General features: G+C 45.7%; 1 protein-coding gene across 5 annotated transcripts in view; it reads right to left on the bottom strand.

Moving 5' to 3' along the window:
- Window positions 1–594: 594 nt before the first annotated feature.
- MTOR (mechanistic target of rapamycin kinase) overlaps window positions 595–21577 on the bottom strand; it is a 153018-nt gene continuing 132035 nt past the window's right edge. For 3 of the 5 annotated variants that reach the window (XM_033228385.1, XM_033228386.1, XM_033228387.1), the window contains 12 exons: window positions 21153–21288; window positions 18628–18775; window positions 17257–17379; window positions 13007–13089; window positions 11412–11484; window positions 10526–10600; window positions 9693–9828; window positions 7780–7845; window positions 4029–4109; window positions 3670–3750; window positions 2224–2329; window positions 793–1561 (listed from right to left, as the gene is read on the bottom strand). In XM_033228385.1, coding sequence (XP_033084276.1) covers window positions 1546–1561; window positions 2224–2329; window positions 3670–3750; window positions 4029–4109; window positions 7780–7845; window positions 9693–9828; window positions 10526–10600; window positions 11412–11484; window positions 13007–13089; window positions 17257–17379; window positions 18628–18775; window positions 21153–21288 — 1124 coding nt within the window. In that variant the 3' untranslated portion in view covers window positions 793–1545. Of the gene's footprint in view, window positions 1562–2223; window positions 2330–3669; window positions 3751–4028; window positions 4110–7779; window positions 7846–9692; window positions 9829–10525; window positions 10601–11411; window positions 11485–13006; window positions 13090–17256; window positions 17380–18627; window positions 18776–21152; window positions 21289–21577 lie in introns of all 5 variants that reach the window. The other 2 variants (XM_033228384.1, XR_004441102.1) reach the window with 2 other exon arrangements.

Below are 21577 nucleotides of genomic sequence, written 5' to 3'. Positions count from 1 at the left end.
TCTGGCCCCGTGCTACTTTCGTGCCTCCTTTAGTTCCTATTATTTTCCTGTTACTCCCTTTATTCCCCACTGACCACTGAGCCAGATATGCTGAACTATGAGGTGCAGCCATAAGAAAATGCCAGTTTTGTATGTTAAAAATGGTCCACGTACCTGCAATTTCATATGGTCCAAGTGATACTTGCTACTGCTGTGGATACCATGCTTTCACAGCAGTGCCTCACACTTCCTTTTCTGCTGAGAATGTCCCCCTTGGTTCATCTGACAGACTCCCACTCCTCTTTAAGACCCATGCCAAACATCCCCCTTTCTATGAGGCTTTCCAGGCTCACCCGGTGGAATTTGTGCTCCTACCTGTGGCCCATACACACCTCTTCTCAGCACTTGGCCGGGGTAAGTTCTGTTCACTTCAGTGGCATGCTGTCTCCACCTGTCTGGCCTGGGAACAGTCTGAGGAAAGGGACCACATCATGTACACCCTTATGTCCTCTGTCATCCCTACTACAGAGTGCTTACTAAAAGCTGAGTGCTGAAAGAGTAAATGCTTCCTTTTTGAACTGATCAAAATTACGACTAAAAAGCCACTCATATACATATGTTTAAAATTCTGATGTCATTTATTGGCACAAAAATTATTCCGATACAACCTGGTGTCTAGACATGGCTACACTTTATATTTTGTGCATTTAGTTGAGTATTTGTTCTGCTCATAATTCCCAATATGTACCAGACCTTCCCTGTGTTCAGCACTTCCATGACAGTATTTCTGTTTTCTGAGCCCTTGCTCTAAACAGAGTATTCTGACCACTGAAATCATCCCAGAACCCTGCTGCAGAAGGCCAGTGAGGGTGGTCCCACTGTGCAGTGATCCCCTCTGTGCATCTGCTCAGCCGAGGCCGCCAGTGATCTGAATAAACCTCCCTACTAGCGGTCAGGTCTTGGATTGAAGCGTGAGTCGCAGCATCACTGGGTCTGATGGAAGAGAGACCTTTTGTAAAACTCATTTTGGCCTATCTTGCAAACATTTCTGCTGCTGTCCGCAGACCAGTGAGGTCTTGGGATAGGTGGCAGGGGTGAGGTTGGCATCTTCTGTGTCTTTACAGTCTAGGATCCTAATCCATGTCCTCCATGACCTGAGGCTTCTTGGCTGTGCTGAGTTTGCTGTACCCATGTTGAGAGGAGCAACTAGGTCATTCTTCCATCAGCAAGTACTTGTGATGAGTTCTCTTGTGAGTTAAGTCAAAACCCGTATTTCTAAAGTTATGGATCTTCTGTTCCCCAAAATGAATGGCTTGATTTACGTGGTATTACTGTGTTTCACTGTCCTGGGAACCAAATCAAGCCTTGTGTTTCTGACAATATATTCTTCAACAGCAGCTAGAAAGTTGGTTCAAACCAACTTTTAATATACAGTAGTTCTTTTCATTTACATTTCAAAATATTTAACAAAGTCAAACTTTCTCACCATGGTTTCAGTTTAGTGGAAGCATTTACTAAAGTAAAAAAGCCTCAGAAAAAATGTGACAGTCACATCTGGGCCTCCAGTTACCAGAAAGGGCACCTAAGAAGGCAGAAAGAAAAGGAATATTTTAATAATTTGAGCTTCTTCAAAGCTTTACACAGATAACTTGAAAATGAAAAGGCCAAGGTCTGACAACCCCAGGGTATTCCCTGAGCTCTCCCACAGCTAATTGCATGGGACACGCTCATCATTTCCAGTCAAGGCTACTGCCCACCCAGGTCCCGCAAGGACACTACCCCAGCATCTGCTCTCTCAAGTTTCTGCCTTCAAGCATCCCTCGGGCAATTAATCAAAGCACACCCCAGAGTGGTCCGTGAGGTTAGGCTCCCAGATCATAAATCTGTCTTTTCATTTCCTTCTGTCACTGCTCTAGCTTTTTCTTTCCTTTGACCTTCCTGTATCTCTGCATTGGACTGACAGCAAAACCCAAAAGGAACCCCTCACAAACAACCCTTGCCTGTTCTCCTAAACCACTTATCTTAATGTAATTTTAGTCTTTGCCTTCCAAATATGCATCCATATTTCTCAATTTTTTTGTAACAATGAGCACATGCAATAAATATGAACTTTTAAAGAGATTTGAGCTCTAACTGCCCTTTACAGATATGCCACCAAATCTCTTTTTGCTACCCTGGCTTTGGGGCCTAGGCTTGGGTTCTGATTGCTTATTTTAACAAAGTCACTTTGAGAGCCCCACTCACCAGCCAATATAGCACTGGCAGAGGTTTTCATGGGATGTCGCTTGTTTGATGAGCAGCTCAACTTGCGTTGGAACATCCAAAGTGTCATCATGAGAGAAGTCCCGACCTAGCACAGGAGCAACAAAAACATTTCACTTTCTTCCTGGCAATTGCTGCACTTCTTCTTCCCTGTTGGCTTAACTGTCCATACCAACAGCTTATCCTCAGACATGAAGATGAAGGATGTATCATAGTTGGATTTGAAAAATTCAGCCAGGTGCGGTGGCTTACGCCTGTAATCCCAGCACTTTGGGAGGCTGAGGCAGGCGGATCACCTGAGGTCAGGAGTTCAAGACCAGCCTGGCCAACACGGTAAAACACTGTCTCTACTAAAAATACAAAATTAGCTGAGTGTGGTGGCGCAGGCCTGTAGTCCCAGATACTGGGGAGCCTGAGGCAGGAGAATTGCTTGAACCCAGAAGGTGGAGGTTGCACTGGGCCAAGATGGCATCACTGCACTCCAGCCTGGGTGACAGAGCAAGACCCTGTCTCAAAAAAAAAGAAAAATTTGGCTGGGCTTGGTGGGTCATGCCTGTAATCCCAGCACTTTGGGAGGCCGAGGTGGGTGGATCACTTGAGGTCAAGAGTTTGAGTCCAGCCTGCCCAACATGGTGAAACCTCATCTCTACTAAAAATACAAAAAATTAGCGGGGTGTGGTGGGGGTGGGGGGCGCCTGTAATCCCAGCTACTGGGGAGGCTGAGGCAGGAGAATTGCTTGAACCTGGGAGATGGAGGTTGCAGTGACCCAAGATGGAGCCAGTGGACTACAGACTGGGCAATAAGAGCAAACTGTCTCAAAAAAAAAAAAAAAAAAAAAAAGACATGATTAAAAATACTTCCCTGAATTTGGCTGATTTTGGACCCAATAGAAATTTGTTCACCTCCTGAGTTAAATGAGGTTAACCATTAAGTACTGTTATTAGTTATCAGAAAAAAGAATCAGAGACAATGTTTAACTGATGACTTCAAAGACATTCTTTGTCAGCTGCATGGTGCCAAAGCTCATCACTAATACTACTGGACATGGGGTTGACCATCACTCAGAGAGAGGAAAGTGTGCTCAGATTTTATGTCCCCCTTTTTTTTTTTGAGACGGAGTCTCACTCTGTCGCCCAGGCTGGAGTGCAGTGGTGCGATCTCGCCTCACTGCAAACTCCACCTCCCAGGTTCACACCATTCTCCTGCCTCAGCCTCCCAAATAGCTGGGACCACAGGCGCCAGCCATCACACCCAGCTCATTTTTTGTATTTTTAGTACAGACAGGGTTTCACCGTGTTAGCCAGGATGGTCTCGATCTCCTGACCTCATGATCCGCCTGCCTTAGCCTCCTAAAGTGCTGGGATTACAGGCATGAGCCACCGCGCCCGGCCTTATGTCCCCTTTAAGTAAACACATGACACACTCACCAGTGAGCTTATCTCGAACCCTGTTAATAATCTGAATAGCTTTCTTATTTAGGGCCTCTGGTTTCACCAAACCGTCTCCAACTGGAATACACAAAAGTAGAAATAACAGTAAGAATGGAAGCAATACAACAGGTTCAATGGGTGCCCTGTTTTTCTCAAATATTCACTTTTGTAAGTGTTGAGCAATCCTTCCTCTATGTTCATCTTTGTCCTCAGAATATAATGAGAAATTCATGGAACCTTTTCTGCTCAAAGGCAGTTTTGTTGCTTCATCTTGTTGACCCTTCTCAGGGTATAACACAGCTGCTATTTTCTTAATGAGCTAGTCATTGGTGCAGTTCCTCAGAGGCTGAACTTACTGAAAGAATGAATAGATTCTGGCACTGTGGTCCCCGTTTTCTTATGGGCTGGCTCCCCAAGTTCCACACCGTCCAAAATTTCTATGGGAAAAGAAATCAATTAACAGAAAATTCAAACACCAAAAAGCCACTGTTGGTGTTAGCATCTAATTCTCTACACACTCTATTCCTTTAACGCCTGCCCTACCCACCCTAAAGGGGAAAAGAGAAGGAAAATTTTATGTTACTCTTTACGTATTTCAAAGTTTTAAGCTGGACACAGCTGTAATCCCAGCTACTCAAGAGGCTGAGGTGGAAGGATCACTTGAGTAGCTGAGTTCAAGACCAGCCTGAGACCCCATTTGCAAAAAAAAAAAAAAAAAAAAAAAAAAAATTATCTATAAAGCCATTTTCAAATGTGTGTTAATAATTATTGAAAAAAAGCTGGTGCTTATCAGAATTGAAACATGGATTTTCAGGCAAATTGCATTAACAAAATAAACTCATAGGAATAGGAACAGGAGCACAGGTCAAAAGCCTCATGACAAAATGTGTTTGGACAAAAACTGATAAAGAAAATTAACTTTGGAATGTATCACACACAAGGTTGAAATGTTATTCCTTGGAGGAATTTTCATATCAACTCTGGGTAGAAAAAGTCTTCAGGTGTTAGGTTCACCCTCCACTGATTATGGCTTTTAGCAGGAGTCTGAAATCAGAATTATGAAGTTTTTTGAATGCTGTCCTTGTACATCACAGACCTTCTGAATGAAGGTAGTGATAATTATACTTCTTTTTTTTTTTTTTTGAGATGGAGTTTCACTCTTATTGCCCAGGCTGGAGTGCAATGGCGCAATCTCGGCTCACTGCAACCTCTGCCTCCCGGATTCAAGCGATTCTCCTGCCTTCCGAGGAGCTGGGATTACAGGTATGCGCTACCATGGCCGGCTTATTTTGTATTTTTAGTAGAGATGGGGTTTCTCCATGTTGGTCAGGCTGGTCTCAAACTCTTGACCTCAGCCTGCCTGGGCCTCCCAAAGTACTGGGATTATAGGCATGAACTACCGCACCCGGGTGATAGTTACACTTCTATTAATGATCCATTGGAAGTTTTTTTTTGAGACAGGGTCTTGCTGTGTTGCCCAGGCTAGTCTCAAACTCCTGGGCTCAAGTGCTCCTCCTGCTGGGCTTACAGGTGTGCACCACAACACCCAGATGGAATTTAACTTTTTTTTTTTTTTTTTTTTTTTTTTTTTTTTTGAGACGGAGTCTCGCTCTGTCGCCCAGGCTGGAGTGCAGTGGCCGGATCTCAGCTCACTGCAAGCTCCGCCTCCCGGGTTTACGCCATTCTCTCGCCTCAGCCTCCCGAGTAGCTGGGACTACAGGCGCCCGCCATCTCGCCCGGCTAATTTTTTGTATTTTTTTAGTAGAGACGGGGTTTCACCGTGTTAGCCAGGATGGTCTCGATCTCCTGACCTCGTGATCCGCCCGTCTCGGCCTCCCAAAGTGCTGGGATTACAGGCTTGAGCCACCGCGCCCGGCCGGAATTTAACTTTAAGCTAAACCACCAAATCCACCATCTGGTGCCAGCAGAACTGGCTGTTCTCGTTCCCTTCTGTACGCTACAGGCAGCATATAGTAGACACTTAAGAATGTGTTAGGGAGGTGGGCCCTGAGAATGAAACCAGTAAGTCTCAGCACACTTCGTTTGAGACCAGCCACCGGTATAAGCTACCCCCGAGACCGTGGGTCCTATGAGCCTGGTGATTCAGGCATTCACAAATCCTGTCACCGTGTCCATGTATGACATTATAACCCAGTATCCCAATTTCTTGCCTGAAACACCCTTTTGCTTTCTGCTCATCAGAGTCCATTCATCCAATAATGATAAATTACCCTTGGCAGGGCAGGGTGGCTCATGCCTGTAATCCCAGCACTTTGGGAGGCCAATGCAGGCAGATCACTTGAGATCAGGAGTTTGAAACCAGCCTAACATGGTGAAACCTCATCTCTATTAAAAATTCAAAAAATATTAGCTGAGCATGGTGACACACGCCTGTAATCCCAGCTACTTGGGAGACTAAGGCAGGAAAATTGCTTGAACTCGGGAGGCGGAGGTTGAAGTGAGCCGAGATTGCGCCACCATACTCCAGCCTGGGTGACAGAGCAAGACTGTCTCAAGGAAAAAAAGAAAAAAGAAAAATTATCCTTTGTCAGGTGAAGTGATGATTAGATGCCACCAACCCAAATGCTCTCTTGGCAGCTACGGTTCACAGTGAAGTCCCCTTTCCTGAATCTCCACAGCCTTCTACTCCACACCAAAGCACCCACAGACTCCAGGGCAGAGTGTACTGCTCTCTGATTATTTCACGCAGGTTATGGTCAATTCTGTAATGCTGTTCTGTGCTGCTTCAGGCGACCACTGTACCTCACATTTTCTTTTTGCACCCCTAGACATTATTTGGCTTAGTTTATTAACTAGTTGTAAGTTTTCTGTAAACATTTGTAGAAAATATTTACTTTTTTACACCCCAACAGTAATTCCCAAAGTGTGAACTATGTAGAGTGTTGCTAAATGTCATGAAGGAAAAAAGGGGTGGGATGGGGGGTGGGGAAGAGAGGAGGGCTAAACAAAGTTAAACAGTTTTACCCAAAAACCAACCAACCAACCAACCCACAAAAACCCCCTAAAACCAATAACTTCAATGCTGTGTGTGCTGGAAACTAATACAAATAAAACAAAGTTAAACAGCTTGACTCTAACACTCCTGAGAGGTTTTCACACACAAAAAGTACTCTGGCTCTCGGAGGGACACAAGTCTTCCTAGACCCCTGCTCTGTGAGTTGCGCTCCTAGAAACACTTCCATGTGGTTCCAGGGCTCCTCCCAGCAACACAAATAAATTTCTGCTGCCTCCATCTTCCCATTTCTGAGCTATTATCAATGCTTGAGGACCAAGGTAATATTGTTAATAATTATTCCAACCCAGACACCATTAGTGAGCTGATATTCACACATACTTTAAACTGTGTTTTTACAGATAGATTAAAATCAGATAGTTTGATAAAAATCTCGGAGCTTCAGGTACCCACTCCATGTGTGAAACAGTAAATAAAAAACATATTAGCCACTTGGTGCTCAGTAAATATTTCTTTTTTTTTTTTTTTCTTTGAGATGGAGTCTTGCTCTGTCGCCCAGGCTGGAGTGCAGTGGCCGGATCTCAGCTCACTGCAAGCTCTGCCTCCCGGGTTCACGCCGTTCTCCTGCCTCAGCCTCCTGAGTAGCTGGGACTACAGGTGCCCGCCACCTCGCCCGGCTAGTTTTTTGTATTTTTTTTAGTAGAGACGGGGTTTCACTGTGTTAGCCAGGATGGTCTCGATCTCCTGACCTCGTGATCCGCCCGTCTCGGCCTCCCAAAGTGCTGGGATTACAGGCTTGAGCCACCGCACCCGGCCGATATTTCTAGACCGAGTATTTGAAGTTCGATTAAATGCTTATCCGGTGATAAGCTGGCAGTAATAGCACCTTTGCAAAACTATCACTGTCAAGAATCGCGAGAAAACTAGGTTTACTTCCTTCATATTCAGTAGCCATTACCACTTTGTCTCCTACTGGCAATAACAAAGCCCACCCCATTCTAGAAACACTCTGGACAAGGGGGAGAGCTTCTGTAACATCCTGCGGTATGCACCCACCGACTGAAGCCCACCCCACTATAGAAACACTCTGCACAAGGGGGAGAGCCTTTGCAACCTCCCATGGAGGCACCCACCGACGGACTGGCTGGCAGAGTAGGAATCCGTTCTCGTTCGGGATCGCTTGTTGCCTTTGGTATTTGCTAGGGAGAGAAAGAAAGAGTATTGAAACATGCTTCAAATTTTGACTTGAAAGAAACTTGGTTATTTTCTTCCAGTCATAAAAATATAATTGTTCCGGGAGGCTGAGGCAGGAGAATGGTGTAAACCCGGGTGGCGGAGCTTGCAGTGAGCTGAGATCCGGCAACTGCACTCAGGCTGGACGACAGAGCGAGACTCCGTCTCAAAAAAAAAACAAAAAAAAAACTATATATATATATATATATAAAATTGTTCGTAAACCTACAGCCCCAAAAAGAGAGATGACAGACATATTAGGAATAAGTGGGTGGGTATAAGCATGGGATGTGAAACCCAGGGGGACACTCTATACTGTTGATTTGGACTTAGACAATGTGATACAGATAATATAAGGTCAAAGTATGACTTAATTTCAATGGATTCGAAGTTCTTTTGGTCAACATCCCCTAAGGTGGCAGAACAAAGGGCAGATGAAGATACTGCTGTCCCAAATCATAACTCTTTGCATTTCTTATTACAATTTCAGCTTACTACTCTATATAAAGCCCAGAGAAAAACCACTAGGATACTTGGTTAATACTGAAGAATATTTTAGTATCTAAATTGATAATGGCATTTTCTGTTTTAGTTAATAAAAATACTTGAAGTTCTTTTCCAGGTGTCAGAACTACTCTGTGCAAATGCAATGCAATAGCTCGGCAATGTATCCTAGGCTGCAGGCTTGAAGGGGCATAGGTTTGTAAAATGTTATGTGCTGGATATTGCTAATTTGGGAGGCTGCCAACCCCAGCTTCCACACACTTGATTTTGTTTTTTATTTACTTTCTTTTATTTTTAAAATTAAATTTATTTTTTTGAGACAAGGTCTCACTCTGTCACCTAGGCTAGAGTGCAGCAGTGACATGATCATAGCTCACTCTGTCTCAACCCCCCAGGCTCAGGTAATCTTCCTGCCTCTGCCTCCTGAGCAGGTAGAACCACTGGCATGTGCCACTGTACCCACCTTAATATGGCTTGGCTGTGTCCCCATCCAAAATCTCATCTTGAACTGTAATCTAAATTGTAATCCCCATGTGTTGGGGGAGGGACCTCATGGGAGGTGATTAGATCATGGGGATGGTTCCTCCATACTGTTCTCGTGATAGTGACTGAGTTCTCATGAGATCTGGTGGTTTTATAAGGGGCTTTTCCCCCCTTCACTCTGTACTTCTCTCTTCTGCCCCCAAGTGAAGAAGGATGTGTTTGCTTCCCCTCCCACCATGATTGTAAGTTTCCTGAGTTCTTCCCAGCCAAGCGGAACTGTGAGTCAATTAAACCTCTTTCTTTTATAAATCACCTACTCTCGGGCAGTTCTTTATAACAGCATAAGAACAGACTAATACGTGCCTAATTTTTTCATTTTTTTTTTTTTGAGACGGAGTCTCGCTCTGTCACCCAAGCTGGAGTGCACTGGCCAGATCTCAGCTCACTGCAAGCTCCGCCTCCCGGGTTCACGCCATTCTCCTGCCTCAGCCTCCCGAGTAGCTGGGACTACAAGCGCCCGCCACCTCGCCCGGCTAGTTTTTTGTATTTTTTAGTAGAGACGGGGTTTCACCGTGTTAGCCAGGATGGTCTCGATCTCCTGACCTTGTGATCCGCCCGCCTTGGCCTCCCAAAGTGCTGGGATTACAGGCTTGAGCCACCGCGCCCGGCCATTTTTTCAGTTTTTGTAGAGATGTGTCTTACTATGTTGCCCAGGCTGGTCTTGAATTCTTGGCCTCAAGCAACTCTTCTGCCTTGGCCTCCCAAAATGTTAGGATTACAGGCGTGAGCCAACAAGCTCAGCTCCCAGGCACTTGATGATACTCACTGTCCATCAGCCTCCAGTTCAGCAAGGGGTCATAGACAAAGGCTTCCAGCACAGCCATGACACTGTCCTTGTGCTCCCGCAGCACCTCCATCACTGTGTGGCATGTGATTCTGTAGTTGCCATCCAGGCCTGTAACCTAGAAATGGGACAGAGCCACTTACCACATGAGTTACTAACTCTCCACCCAGAGCAAGCTGAGGGGGTCTGTTACCCTCACTTAGGAAGCAGACACAGGCCATATTGATGTTATCAGGGTGAGAATGTCTTAGGAGAAGGAATCAGGGTAGGACTGTGATCCACAGGAAACCAGGTCAGAGGTGAAGTGGTAAGCCTTTCATAGACAGATCATTTCTTTTTTTTTTTTTTTTTTTTTTTTTTTTTTTTTTGAGACGGAGTCTCGCTCTGTCACCCAGGCTGGAGTGCAGTGGCCGGATCTCAGCTCACTGCAAGCTCCGCCTCCCGGTTTACGCCATTCTCCTGTCTGAGCCTCCCGAGTAGCTGGGACTACAGGCGCCCGCCACCTCGCCCGGCTAGTTTTTTGTATTTTTTAGTAGAGACGGGGTTTCACCGTGTTAGCCAGGATGGTCTCGATCTCCTGACCTCGTGATCCGCCGTCTCGGCCTCCCAAAGTGCTGGGATTACAGGCTTGAGCCACCGCGCCCGGCCCATAGACAGATCATTTCTAACACAATAGGAAATAACAGAAAACTGCTACAAAAATCACAAAGGCATTATGGGGAACTGATGGGCTCTAACAAGCAAGTGTGTCTTCAGAGAAGGTTGTAACTGTCCTGATCCCATTTCGGAGCAGCTAGTTCCCAATATCCACTCACCTCCATAGCATTGGTCAACATTCTTGTTAGTCTAAATGGAATCTTCTCTGGAAACTTCTCTCGGGTCATAGCAACCTACAGAATAATAAATGGGAAAAGCCAAATCAATGTTTATATATTTTTTTTATTTTTTTGAGACGGAGTCTCGCTCTATTGCCCGGGCTGGAGTGCAGTGGCTGGATCTCAGCTCACTACAAGCTCCGCCTCCCGGGTTTACGCCATTCTCCTGTCTGAGCCTCCCGAGTAGCTGGGACTACAGGCGCCCACCACCGCGCCCGGCTAGTTTTTTGTATTTTTTTAGTAGAGACGGGGTTTCACCGTGTTAGCCAGGATGGTCTCGATCTCCTGACCTCGTGATCCGCCCGTCTCGGCCTCCCAAAGTGCTGGGATTACAGGCTTGAGCCACCGCGCCCGGCCAATGTTTATTTTCTTAACCTGGAGCCAGGTGGAGCAGGTGGCTTTCCTCTGCATCACCTGCAGGTTTTAATTAGAGCAGAGAAATGAAGCCGCTTGGGTTTAGTGAGAGGACTTGTCATAGGGATTTGAAAGACAACTTAAAAAACAAGAAACAACAGAAAAGAAGAGAAAACAAAAAGGAAAAAAGACAAATCTGCATTGTGTCCAGGCCCTTGGGCAACAGGTGGTATGCAGGATGGGGGCCTCCTCCACTCAGAGGGCATGTGAACAGCAGCCCTTGCTCCAAGGGGGTTACAGTCCAACTAAGAGCCCAGATTTCATTTCTTACACTGACTTAACTACGGCCTTGGTAGGGACAGCAGGGGTTAAGAGTAAGGCAGTTTGGGCTTAAGTCTGCCTAAAGTGTCAGAGGAGGGGGAAAAGTGATCACCCGGGAAGATGAGGGTGGGGTTCTAGAACATGTGTTCACCTCAAAGCAGTCCCCAAAGTCAATGTGCAGGATCTTCCCACTCAGACGGTCCAGCATCAGGTTGGATGGGTGTCTGAGAAACAAAAAAGAGATCAGGGAGGGATCAACAGAGAGCACGGATGAAAAAAATCAATAAGTACATGATACCATAAGCTAGGAGTTGGTAAACAATAGCCCTCAGCCAATCCAGTTCCTCCACCTCCACTTTTCTGCAAGTCCAGTTTTACTGGAACACAGCATGCTCCCTCATTTAGGTACTGTTCCAGGCTGCTTCCGTGCTACGACAGCAGAGCTGAGTAGTTGTGAGAGAGGCCAAAGGGTCCACAAAGCCTAAAACAACTTAACTGGTCCTTTACAGAAACAGTTTGCCAACTCCTGCTGAAATGTGGGTGTGTGTGTGAATCACAGGGTGTCCCACTGTACTGAGATACTGTGCTCTTCTGAGGTCTCTGGTGACCTAATAAGTCATTTCTGGCAGCACTGGCACCTTCTGGTGACAAGACTCTATCATTTTTACTGAGCAGCTGTAATAGGATCTTGTCTCCTTAAGTCCCTGAGCCAATCCCGGCAACCAACTGGCTTTTATCAACAGATATTCTGCTAGATTTTTAAAAACAAAAATCTACTATTTTTGTGGGATAAAATTATTTTTACTCTCAAATAGTTGCATGAGACATGATTCCAGGAGAAAAACAGTAGACATCAGAGAACCAGTCTTTTTTACATTCTTGTAAGTCCATTTCTGAACATTCCTAAATTACATTTTCAATCAGTACATTTGGACAAAACTTATTATGCAAAAATATCGAAGGATCTAGTTTGGTTGGTTTCAATTATAGAAATAAAAAGATTTATCTTAGCACAGTGGTGACTGACAAATGTTTATTGAATAAAATCAATATGATTTACTTTTTTTTTTTTTTTTTCCAGACAGAGTTTTACTCTGTTGACCAGGATGGAATGCAGTGGTGCAATCATGGCTCACTGCAGCCTTGACCTTCTGGGCTTAAGTGATCCTCCTACCTCAGCCACCCAAAGAGCTGGGACGGCAGGTGCATGCCACCATACTTGGCTAATTATTTCATTTTTTGTAGAGATGGGATCTTGCTGTGTTGCCCAGGCTGGTCTCAAATTCCTAGACTCAAGTGATCCTCCCACCTCAGCCTCCCAAAGTGCTGGAATTATAGGCATGAGCCAGCCCTGAAATACTGCTTTTAATACATCAAGCCAAACTAAGGAGAAAGTAGTATCCTTGAACTATGTGGGGCTTTATTGAGATGGGCTCTTGCTATTGCCCGAGTTGGTCTCAAACTCATGGCTCAAGTGATCTTCTCGCCCTGGCCTCCCAGGATGATAGGCATGAGCCACTGCATCCAGCTTGAACTATTTTTCCTTTTCTTTAGTTTGATGCATTCTTCTGATGGCATCACAATCAATAGGGAACTAAGGCTAATGTTGTAAAAGAGACCTTACATACACAATACCAATATTTATTTACCAAAGAGCCATATATTTAATTGGAAAGCCAAATGAAACCATTTAGGAAAACTACAATGGGATAAAGAAGACTAAAAAAACCAAATTAAATTACTCACCTATCTCCCAGGCCTAAAATATACCCAACCATTGACATGACCGCTAAAGAACGGGTATAATTGGTTCTTCGGTCAAACCACACCTAGAACACAGGAGTGCATGTGAAGCAAGGCTCTGGAAACTTTAATTTCAACATAATTATACTCTAATAAGCTGTCTTTTGTTTGTTTTTGGAGACCGAGTCTCGCTTTGTCACCTAGGCTGGAAGGCAGTGGTGTTATCTTGGCTCACTGTAAACTCTACCTCCCGGGTTCAAGTGATTCTCATGTCTTAGCCTCCTGAGTAGCTGAGATTACAGGCACCTGCCATCACTCCCAGCTAATTTTTGTAGTTTCAGTAGAGACAGACGGAGTTTCACTATGTTGGCCAGACTGGTCTTGAGCTCCGAACCTCAAGTGATCCACTTGCCTCAGCCTCCCAAAGTGCTGGGATTACAGGCCTGAGCCACTGCGCCTGGCCTAATCAGTTGTTTTCTTACAGTTCATTAATAACTGGTTAGAATGTATAACATTACAAAAACCTCATTCACAATTCTAACAATGAACTATGCCTTAGATTAAACTTTAATTAGAAATGTGTAAGACTTAAAGATCTGAGTAAATGAAAAATATCAGTTTAAGAATATCCCCTTATGAGTATAAAGATGTAACAGCATCAAGAAAAAAAATAGATGACAATAGCCCCTGAGAAGGGACTTGTATTAACACCATGGAACTTGAGAAACAGGCAGAAAGAGCAATGAAACAGAAGAGGAGTCCTAGAAAGAAATCCAACGACACACAATAATTTAGTGTTTGGGCTGGGTGTGGTGGCTCATGCCTGTAATCCCAGTACTTTGGGAGGCTGAGGTGGGTGGATCACCTGAGATCAGGAGTTTGAAACCAGCCTGACCAACATGGTGAAATCCCATTTCTACTAAAAATACAAAAATTAGCCAGGTGTGGTGGCACAGGCCTGTAATCCCAGCTACTCAGGAGGCTGAGGCAGGGGAATCACTGAACCTGAGGGGTAGAGGTTGCAGTGAGCCAAAATCATGCCACTGCACTCCAGCCTGGGCAACAAGAGTGAAACTCTGTCTCAAAAAATAAAATAAAATAAAAAAAATTCAGTGTTCAATAAAAACAAAATCTTCTAAATAGCAGGGAAAGGATGAATTATTTGGCCAACAGTGTTGTCCTGGCTAGTCATCTTTAAAAAAATAAAGTTACACCTTAATCTTAAAATAAATTTCAAACTTAGTTAAGATTTTTTTTTGACAGAGTCTTGCTCTATTGCCCAGGCTGGAGTACAATGGCACGATCTTGGCTCACTGCAACCTCCACCTCCCCAGTTCAAGCGATTCTCCTGCCTCAGCCTCCTGAGTAGCTGGGATAACAGGCATGCGCCACCATGCCCAGCTAATTTTTGTGTTTTTAGTAGAGACAGGGTTTCACCATGTTGGTCAGGCTGGTCTCGAACTCCTGACCTTGTGATCCACCCGCCTTGGCCTCCCAAAGTGCTGGGATTACAGGTGTGAACCACTGTGCCTGGCCTTTTTTTTTTTTCAAAAGACAGGGTCTCACTATATTACCCAGGCTGGAGTATAATGGCTTTTCGTAAGTGTGGTCTTTTTCTTTTTTTTTTTTGAGACAGGGTCTGGCTCTGTCACTCAGGCTGAGTGACAGATTGTGCAGTGGCATAATCTCAGCTCACTGCAACCCCTGCCTCCCGGGCTCAAGTGACCCTCCCGCCACAGCCTCCTAACTAGCTGGGACAATGGGCAAGCGCCATCATACCCGGCTACTTTTTTATATTTTGTAGAGATGGGGTTTTGCGACATTACCCAGGCTGGTCTCAAATGCCTGAGCCTCAAGCATTCCGCCTACCTTAGCCTCCCAAAGTGTTGGGAATATAGACATGAGCCACTGCACCCAGTCCAGAGGTGTGGTCTTAATGTGCTACAGCCTTGAACTCCTGGACTCAAGCAATCCTCCTGCCTCAGCCTCCCAAGTAGCTGGGACTACAGGTGTGCACCATAGTGTCTGGCTTGGGTTAGAACTTAAATGTAAAAAAACCCTGTAACTAGTGTAAAAAAATATAGGTTAAAAAATAACCTCAAGGTGGAGAGGGCCTTTCTAAATATAAAACCAAAGGAAGAGGCCAGGTGCCATGGCTCATGCCTGTAATCCCAGCACTTTGGGAGGCTGAGAAGGGCGAATCACTTGAGGCTAGGAGTTCAAGACCAGCCTGGCCAACATGGTGAAACCCTGTCTCTACTAAAAATACAAAAGAGTGGCCGGGCACGGTGGCTGTCACCTATAATCCCAGCACTTTGGGAGGCTAAGGCGGATGGATCACAAGGTCAGGAGATCGAGACCATCCTGGCTAATACAGTGAAACCCCATCTCTACTAAAAATACAAAAAAAACCCCCAAAAAATTAGTTGGGCACGGTAGTGGGCGCCTGTAGTCCCAACTACTTGGGAGACTGAGGCAGGAGGCTGGTGTGAACCTGGGAGGCAGAGCTTGCAGAGATTGGGCCACTGCACTCCAGCCTGGGTGACAGAGCGAGATTCCATCTCAAAAAAAAGAAAAGTTAGCCGGGCATGGTGGCACACGCCTGTTCCACCTACTACTACAGAGTAGTAATTCCAGCTACTCTGGAGGCTGAGGCAGGAGAATCACTTCAACCTGGGAGACAGAGTATGCAATGAGCTGAGACTGCGCCACTGCACTCCAGCCTGGGTGACAGAGCAAGACCCTGTATCAAAAAAAAAAAAAAAAACCCAAAAAAACACACAAACCAACCAACCACACAAAAACAAACCAAAGGAAGAAACTTTAAAGGATTAAAAATTTGGTAACTTCTAACTTTTAAAAATGCTTGTACAGTCGTCTCTAAGTATCCATAAAGGATAGGGTCTAGGGCCCCCATCGGATACCAAAATCTGCAATACTCAAGTGCCTTATATAAAATGGTGTAGGCTGGGTGTGGTGGCTCATGCCTCTAATCCCAGCACTTCAGGAGGCCAAGGCAGGAGGATCGCTTGAGCCCAGGAGTTCAAGACCAGGCTGGGTGACACAGTGAGTGAGACTTTTGTCTCTTAAAAAAAAAAAAAAAAAAATTACTGCTTTTTTTTGAGACAAGGTCTCGTTCTGTCACTCAGGATGGAGTGCAGTGGCATGATAAGGCTCACTGCAGCCTCATTCTCCTAGGCTCAAATGATCCTTCCAAGTAGCTGGGCTTACAGGTATGTACCACCATGCCTGGCTAATTTTTTTGTAGAAATGGGGGTCTCACAGGCCAGGTGTGGTGGCTCATACCTGTAATCTCAGCACTTTGGGAGGCTAAGGTGGGTGGATCACTTGAGGTCAGGAGTTTGAGACTAGACTGAACATGGTGAAACCTTGTCTCTACTAAGAATACAAAAATTAAACCTACATGGTGATATGTGCCTGTAATCCCAGCTACTTGGAAGCTGAGGCAGGAGAATCGCTTGAACCCAGGGGGCAGAGGTTGCAGTGAGCTGAGATCTTGCCATTGGCACTCCAGCCTGGGTGGGGAAAAAAAAAAAAAAGAGATGGAGTCTCACTATGTTGCCCAGGCTGGTATTGAACTCCTGGGCTCAAGTGATCCTCCTGCCTTGGCCTCCCAAAGTGCTGGGATTACAAGTGTGAGCCACTGCACCCAGCCAAAAACAATTTTTTAATAAAATGGCACAGTATTGTATGTAACCTATGCACAACCTCCTTTATACTTCAAATCATCTTGAGTACATATAATACCTAATACAATGCGAATGCTATACAATGTAAATAGTCATTCTACTATATTTTTAAAAATTTACATTTCTTATTATTTTATATATATATATATATTTAATATTCTATCCACAGTTGGCTGAATCCACAGATGCAGAAGCTACGGATATAGAGGGCTGACTGTGTATCAAAAACCAAACCAAACCAAACCAAATCAAAAATTAGCAACATTTAAAAACTAAGTTAATAGGAAATTTGTAATATATATAAAAAAGACAACTATCTTTAATTCTTTAATATATAAAGAGTTCTGGAGAAATATGAAACTACTCATTCTAACTCTGTGAACTTGTCTTGCTCACCCATTTTTGTTAGAAAAGTCTGGACATGCTCTACAGCCAATCACCGCAAAGAAGAGCCACTGTGTGCGCAGGCACAGACAGAAGGGCCATCCTATTGTGAGTGGGGGATGCGGGAGAGCGCAGGTCTGCAGGGCCCCAGTGGCCTACCTCAGAGCTGGGGCTTTTCAGCCACAGCAGCTTGGCCAGGTCGTCCCCAGCTGTATTATTGACGGCATGCTCAAACACCTCCACCTTCTGCATCAGAGTCAAGTGGTCATAGTCCGGAGCCATCTGCATCAGGACACAACTGTTCAGTAAGAGAGCAGCCTAAAACATGTAGTTTGAATCCAGGAAGAAACAAGTCTTGGGGTCCAGGCAGAGCTGAGTTCTAACTTCCCCATCACAGCCAAAGGAAAAGGGAAATAAGAACGTGGCAAAAGGAGAAATGAAGTGACCACTCTAACCTGATGACCACTGGAACCTCAAGGCATAAGGGAAAAACATGAGACCTCACCTCAGTATAGGCCTTCTGTGCAGATGAGAGTACTGGAGGTTTCAAGCAACTGTTCAACAAGCAATTCTCTTTCTTATTACTTACACATCTACTAAACATTATTTCTCCATACGGCCAGTGCTTTGTATACATTAGTAAATACATGGTGCCGAATATTTATCTGTCTAGTCTTCCCTAGGATGGTGAAAACAGTTTCTCAGCTTAAGGGTCCTTCAGTTTCTTTTTTTTTTTTTTTCTTGAGACGGAGTCTCGCTCTGTCACCCGGGCTGGAGTGCAGTGGCCAGATCTCAGCTCACTGCAAGCTCCGCCTCCCAGGTTTACGCCATTCTCCTGCCTCAGCCTCCCGAGTAGCTGGGACTACAGGCGCCCGCCACCTCGCCCGGCTAGCTTTTTGTATTTTTTAGTAGAGACGAGGTTTCACCGTGTTAGCCAGGATGGTCTCGATCTCCTGACCTCGTGATCCGCCCGTTTCGGCCTCCCAAAGTGCTGGGATTACAGGCTTGAGCCACTGCGCCCGGCCTCGGGTCCTTCAGTTTCTTAGAAGGTTATCTGCTTTAGGACTCACTTTATTTTTTTTTATTTTTTTATTTCTTTTGAGACGGAGTCTGGCTCTGTTGCCCAGGCTGGAGTGCAGTGGCCGGATCTCAGCTCACTGCAAGCTCCGCCTCCCGGGTTTACGCCATTCTCCTGCCTCAGCCTCCCGAGTAGCTGGGACTACAGGCGCCCGCCACGTCGCCCGGCTAGTTTTTTGTATTTTTTAGTAGAGACGGGGTTTCACCGGGTTAGCCAGGATGGTCTTGATCTCCTGACCTCGTGATCCGCCCGTCTCGGCCTCCCAAAGTGCTGGGATTACAGGCTTGAGCCACCGCGCCCGGCCGAGGACTCACTTTATTAAACCTTCTTCAAATCTGATTCTCTCAAAGAGATTTTTCAGTGACAGACATACAGAGAGGAATGAGAAGAGCAGCACTACAGAGATTCTTTTCTATGGAAGGGGTACTGGCTCTCGTGGCCACATCACATACCCGCAACATGATGCGATGCTCGATGTTGAGAAGGATCTTCTTCTTCTCCCTGTAGTCCCGGATGAGAGCGTGCAGTGTGTCACAATGGGGCACCCAGCCAATGAGGCCCGAGTTGGTCGATAAAGGGATGACGGCATATCTCTGGATGCTGGCGCCCACAGAAAAGCAAGGTTAGTGTACTGTAAAGAGAGTATAACCTTGTTCAGCTCAGGACACAGGCAGACTATTTTTTTTTTTCTTTTTTGAGACCGAGTCTCACTCTGTCGCCCAGGCTGGAGTGCAGTGGCGCAATCTTGGCTCACTGCAATCTCCGCCTCCTGGGTTCAAGCGATTCTCCTGCCTCAGCCTCCCGAGTAGCTGGGACTACAGGCACATGCCACCATGCCCAGCTAATTTTTTTATTTTTGGTAGAGAAGGGATTTCACCATGTTGGCCAGGATGGTCTCAATCTCTTGACCTCGTAATCTGCCTGCCTCAGCCTCCCAAAGTGCCGGGATTGCAGGCATGAGCCACTGCGTCCGGCCCTGACTATTTTTAATGAGCCCCCGCTGCACCAGGCTGGTGTGGTGTGTGTTGAGGGATGCTTTGTGAAGAGTAAGGCATCACAGAAAGACAGTGCACTGATGGTGCAGTGAAAGCAACATGGGTCTCTTCAACCTGCCCAACTCGTGGCTTTGGGGGAACAATCAAGTGACTAAAGTGCCTCTCAAGTGAATTCTCATGGTCTTAACAGGAAGAGGAGTGCCAGAGTACGGACGATGGGAAAGGTTTAGCTTTCATCCCACAAGGGGTGAGACCCATCCCATCTGCAGACTCTCCTGTCTACGTGCCACAGATTGCTCCCTGCTGGATTCTTTGGAGGTTGTTAAAGGCATTTCCCAATGAGAATACCCTAAAAACTCTGGAAGAACTTGGTTACAAATTAAGTTACACAATTTTATAACTTAATTTTTCTTTTTTTTTTTTTTTTTTTTTGAGACGGAGTCTGGCTCTGTCGCCCAGGCTGGAGTGCGGTGGCCGGATCTCAGCTCACTGCAAGCTCCGCCTCCCGGGTTTACGCCATTCTCCTGCCTCCGCCTCCCAAGTAGCTGGGACTACAGGTGCCCGCCTCGTCGCCCGGCTAGCTTTTTGTATTCTTTAGTAGAGACGGGGTTTCACCGTATTAGCCAGGATGGTCTCGATCTCCTGACCTTGTGATCCGCCCGTCTCGGCCTCCCAAAGTGCTGGGATTACAGGCTTGAGCCACCACGCCCGGCCTAATTTTTCATTTTTAAAACATTTTTTAAAAATTTACTTTTTGAGACAGGGTCTCGCTCTTACCTAGGCTGGAGCACAGTTGCACCATCACAGCTCACTGTAGCCTCGACCTCCTGGGCTTAAGTGATTCTCCTGCCTCAGACCCCTGAGTAGATAGGACTACACTGTGCCCAGCTAATTTTAATTTTTTTTTTTTTTGTAGGGACAGGGATTACAGGTGTGAGTCACTGTGCCCAGCCTATTTTTATTTTTAAATTTCTTGAGAGAAAGGGTCTTGCTCTGCTGCCCAGGCTGGAGTGTAGAGGCACAACCTTGGCTCACGACAGTCTTGACCTCCTGGGCTCAGATGATTCTTCCGCCTCCATCTCCCAAGTAACTGGGACGACAGACGTGAGCCACCATGCCCAGCTGATTTTTTTATTTTTTGTAGAGACAGGGTCTCACTTTGTTGTCCAGGATGGTCTTGAACTCCTGGTCTCAAGCAATCCTCCTGCTGTAGTCTTCCAAAGTACTGGGATTACATGTGAGCCACAATGCCTGGCCACTTAATTTTTTTTTCTTACTTTAATTAATTTATTTTTGAGATGGAGTTTCACTCTTGTTGCCCAGGCTGGAGTACAATGGTGCGATCTTGGCTCACTGCAACCTCTGCCTCCCGGGTTCAAGCAATTCTCATGCCTCATCCTCCTGAGTAGCTGGGATTACAGGTGGCCGCCACCACGCCCAGCTAATTTTTGTATTTTTAGTAGAGACAGGGTTTCACTATGTTGGCCAGGCTGGTCTCAAACTCCTGACCTCAAGTGATGCACCCGCCTGGGCCTCCCAAAGTGCTGGGATTATAGGCGTGAGCCACTGTGCCTGGTCACCTTTTAATTTTTTTAAATAAATAGTGATGGGGTCTATGTTGCTTAGGCTGGTCTTGAATTCCTGGGCTCAAGTGATCCTCCTACCTCGGAATCACAAAATATTAGGATTATAGGTGTGAGTCACTGTGCCCAGCCTTCTTCTTCTAAAGAGACAGTCTTGCTCTATTACCCAGGCTGGAGTGCAGTGCTGCAATCACAGCTCACTGCAGCCTTGAACTCCTGGGCTCAAGTCACACCCCTGCCTCAACCTCTGGAGTTTCTGGGACTATAGGCAGGAATTAAAGTGCCTGGCTCCCTAATTTTAGTTTTTTTGTTAAGGTATAATACATGACTACATGAGACAAATGTAGGAGAAAACCGGAAGACTTCTCAAATTGTTGCCATTTCAGGGTTTCTGAATACCTGAGGTTTTTCCGAAGAGATGTTGGGTCATTGGCCAGAAGGGTGTTAACCAGGCCGAAGAGCTGCATCACACGCTCATCCTGGCGCAGATCTTCATGGCCTTTTAGAAGGAAAACAAACTCATGCCCGTTGCTGCCTGTAAGGAACAGTGGGAGCGGCAAGTGTACATCAGCGGTCCTCAGCTCTTCAGCTAAGAGCACCACTGCATGCAAGGATCCCACAGACTACATATGCCTTACTTAATCACACGTTCCTCACAAAAAGAAAAAACAATCCTTAGAATTGATGAAAAGAGTGGCTTTGCCTTTTATGGTTCTCAATGACCAATGTTGTTCAAATTAAAACCAAACCAAACCAAACCTGTTTTTGAGGACCAGGAATGGTTAGGCACGGAAATGATCATTCCTGCTTTGTGACCCACTCTG

Source organism: Trachypithecus francoisi, unplaced genomic scaffold (assembly GCF_009764315.1).
Source record: "Trachypithecus francoisi isolate TF-2019V2 unplaced genomic scaffold, Tfra_2.0 Lachesis_group12, whole genome shotgun sequence".
Lineage (NCBI taxonomy): Eukaryota > Metazoa > Chordata > Mammalia > Primates > Cercopithecidae > Trachypithecus > Trachypithecus francoisi.
The sequence above is the reverse complement of the archived record's forward strand: the minus strand, read 5'-3'. Positions and strand labels throughout refer to the sequence as shown.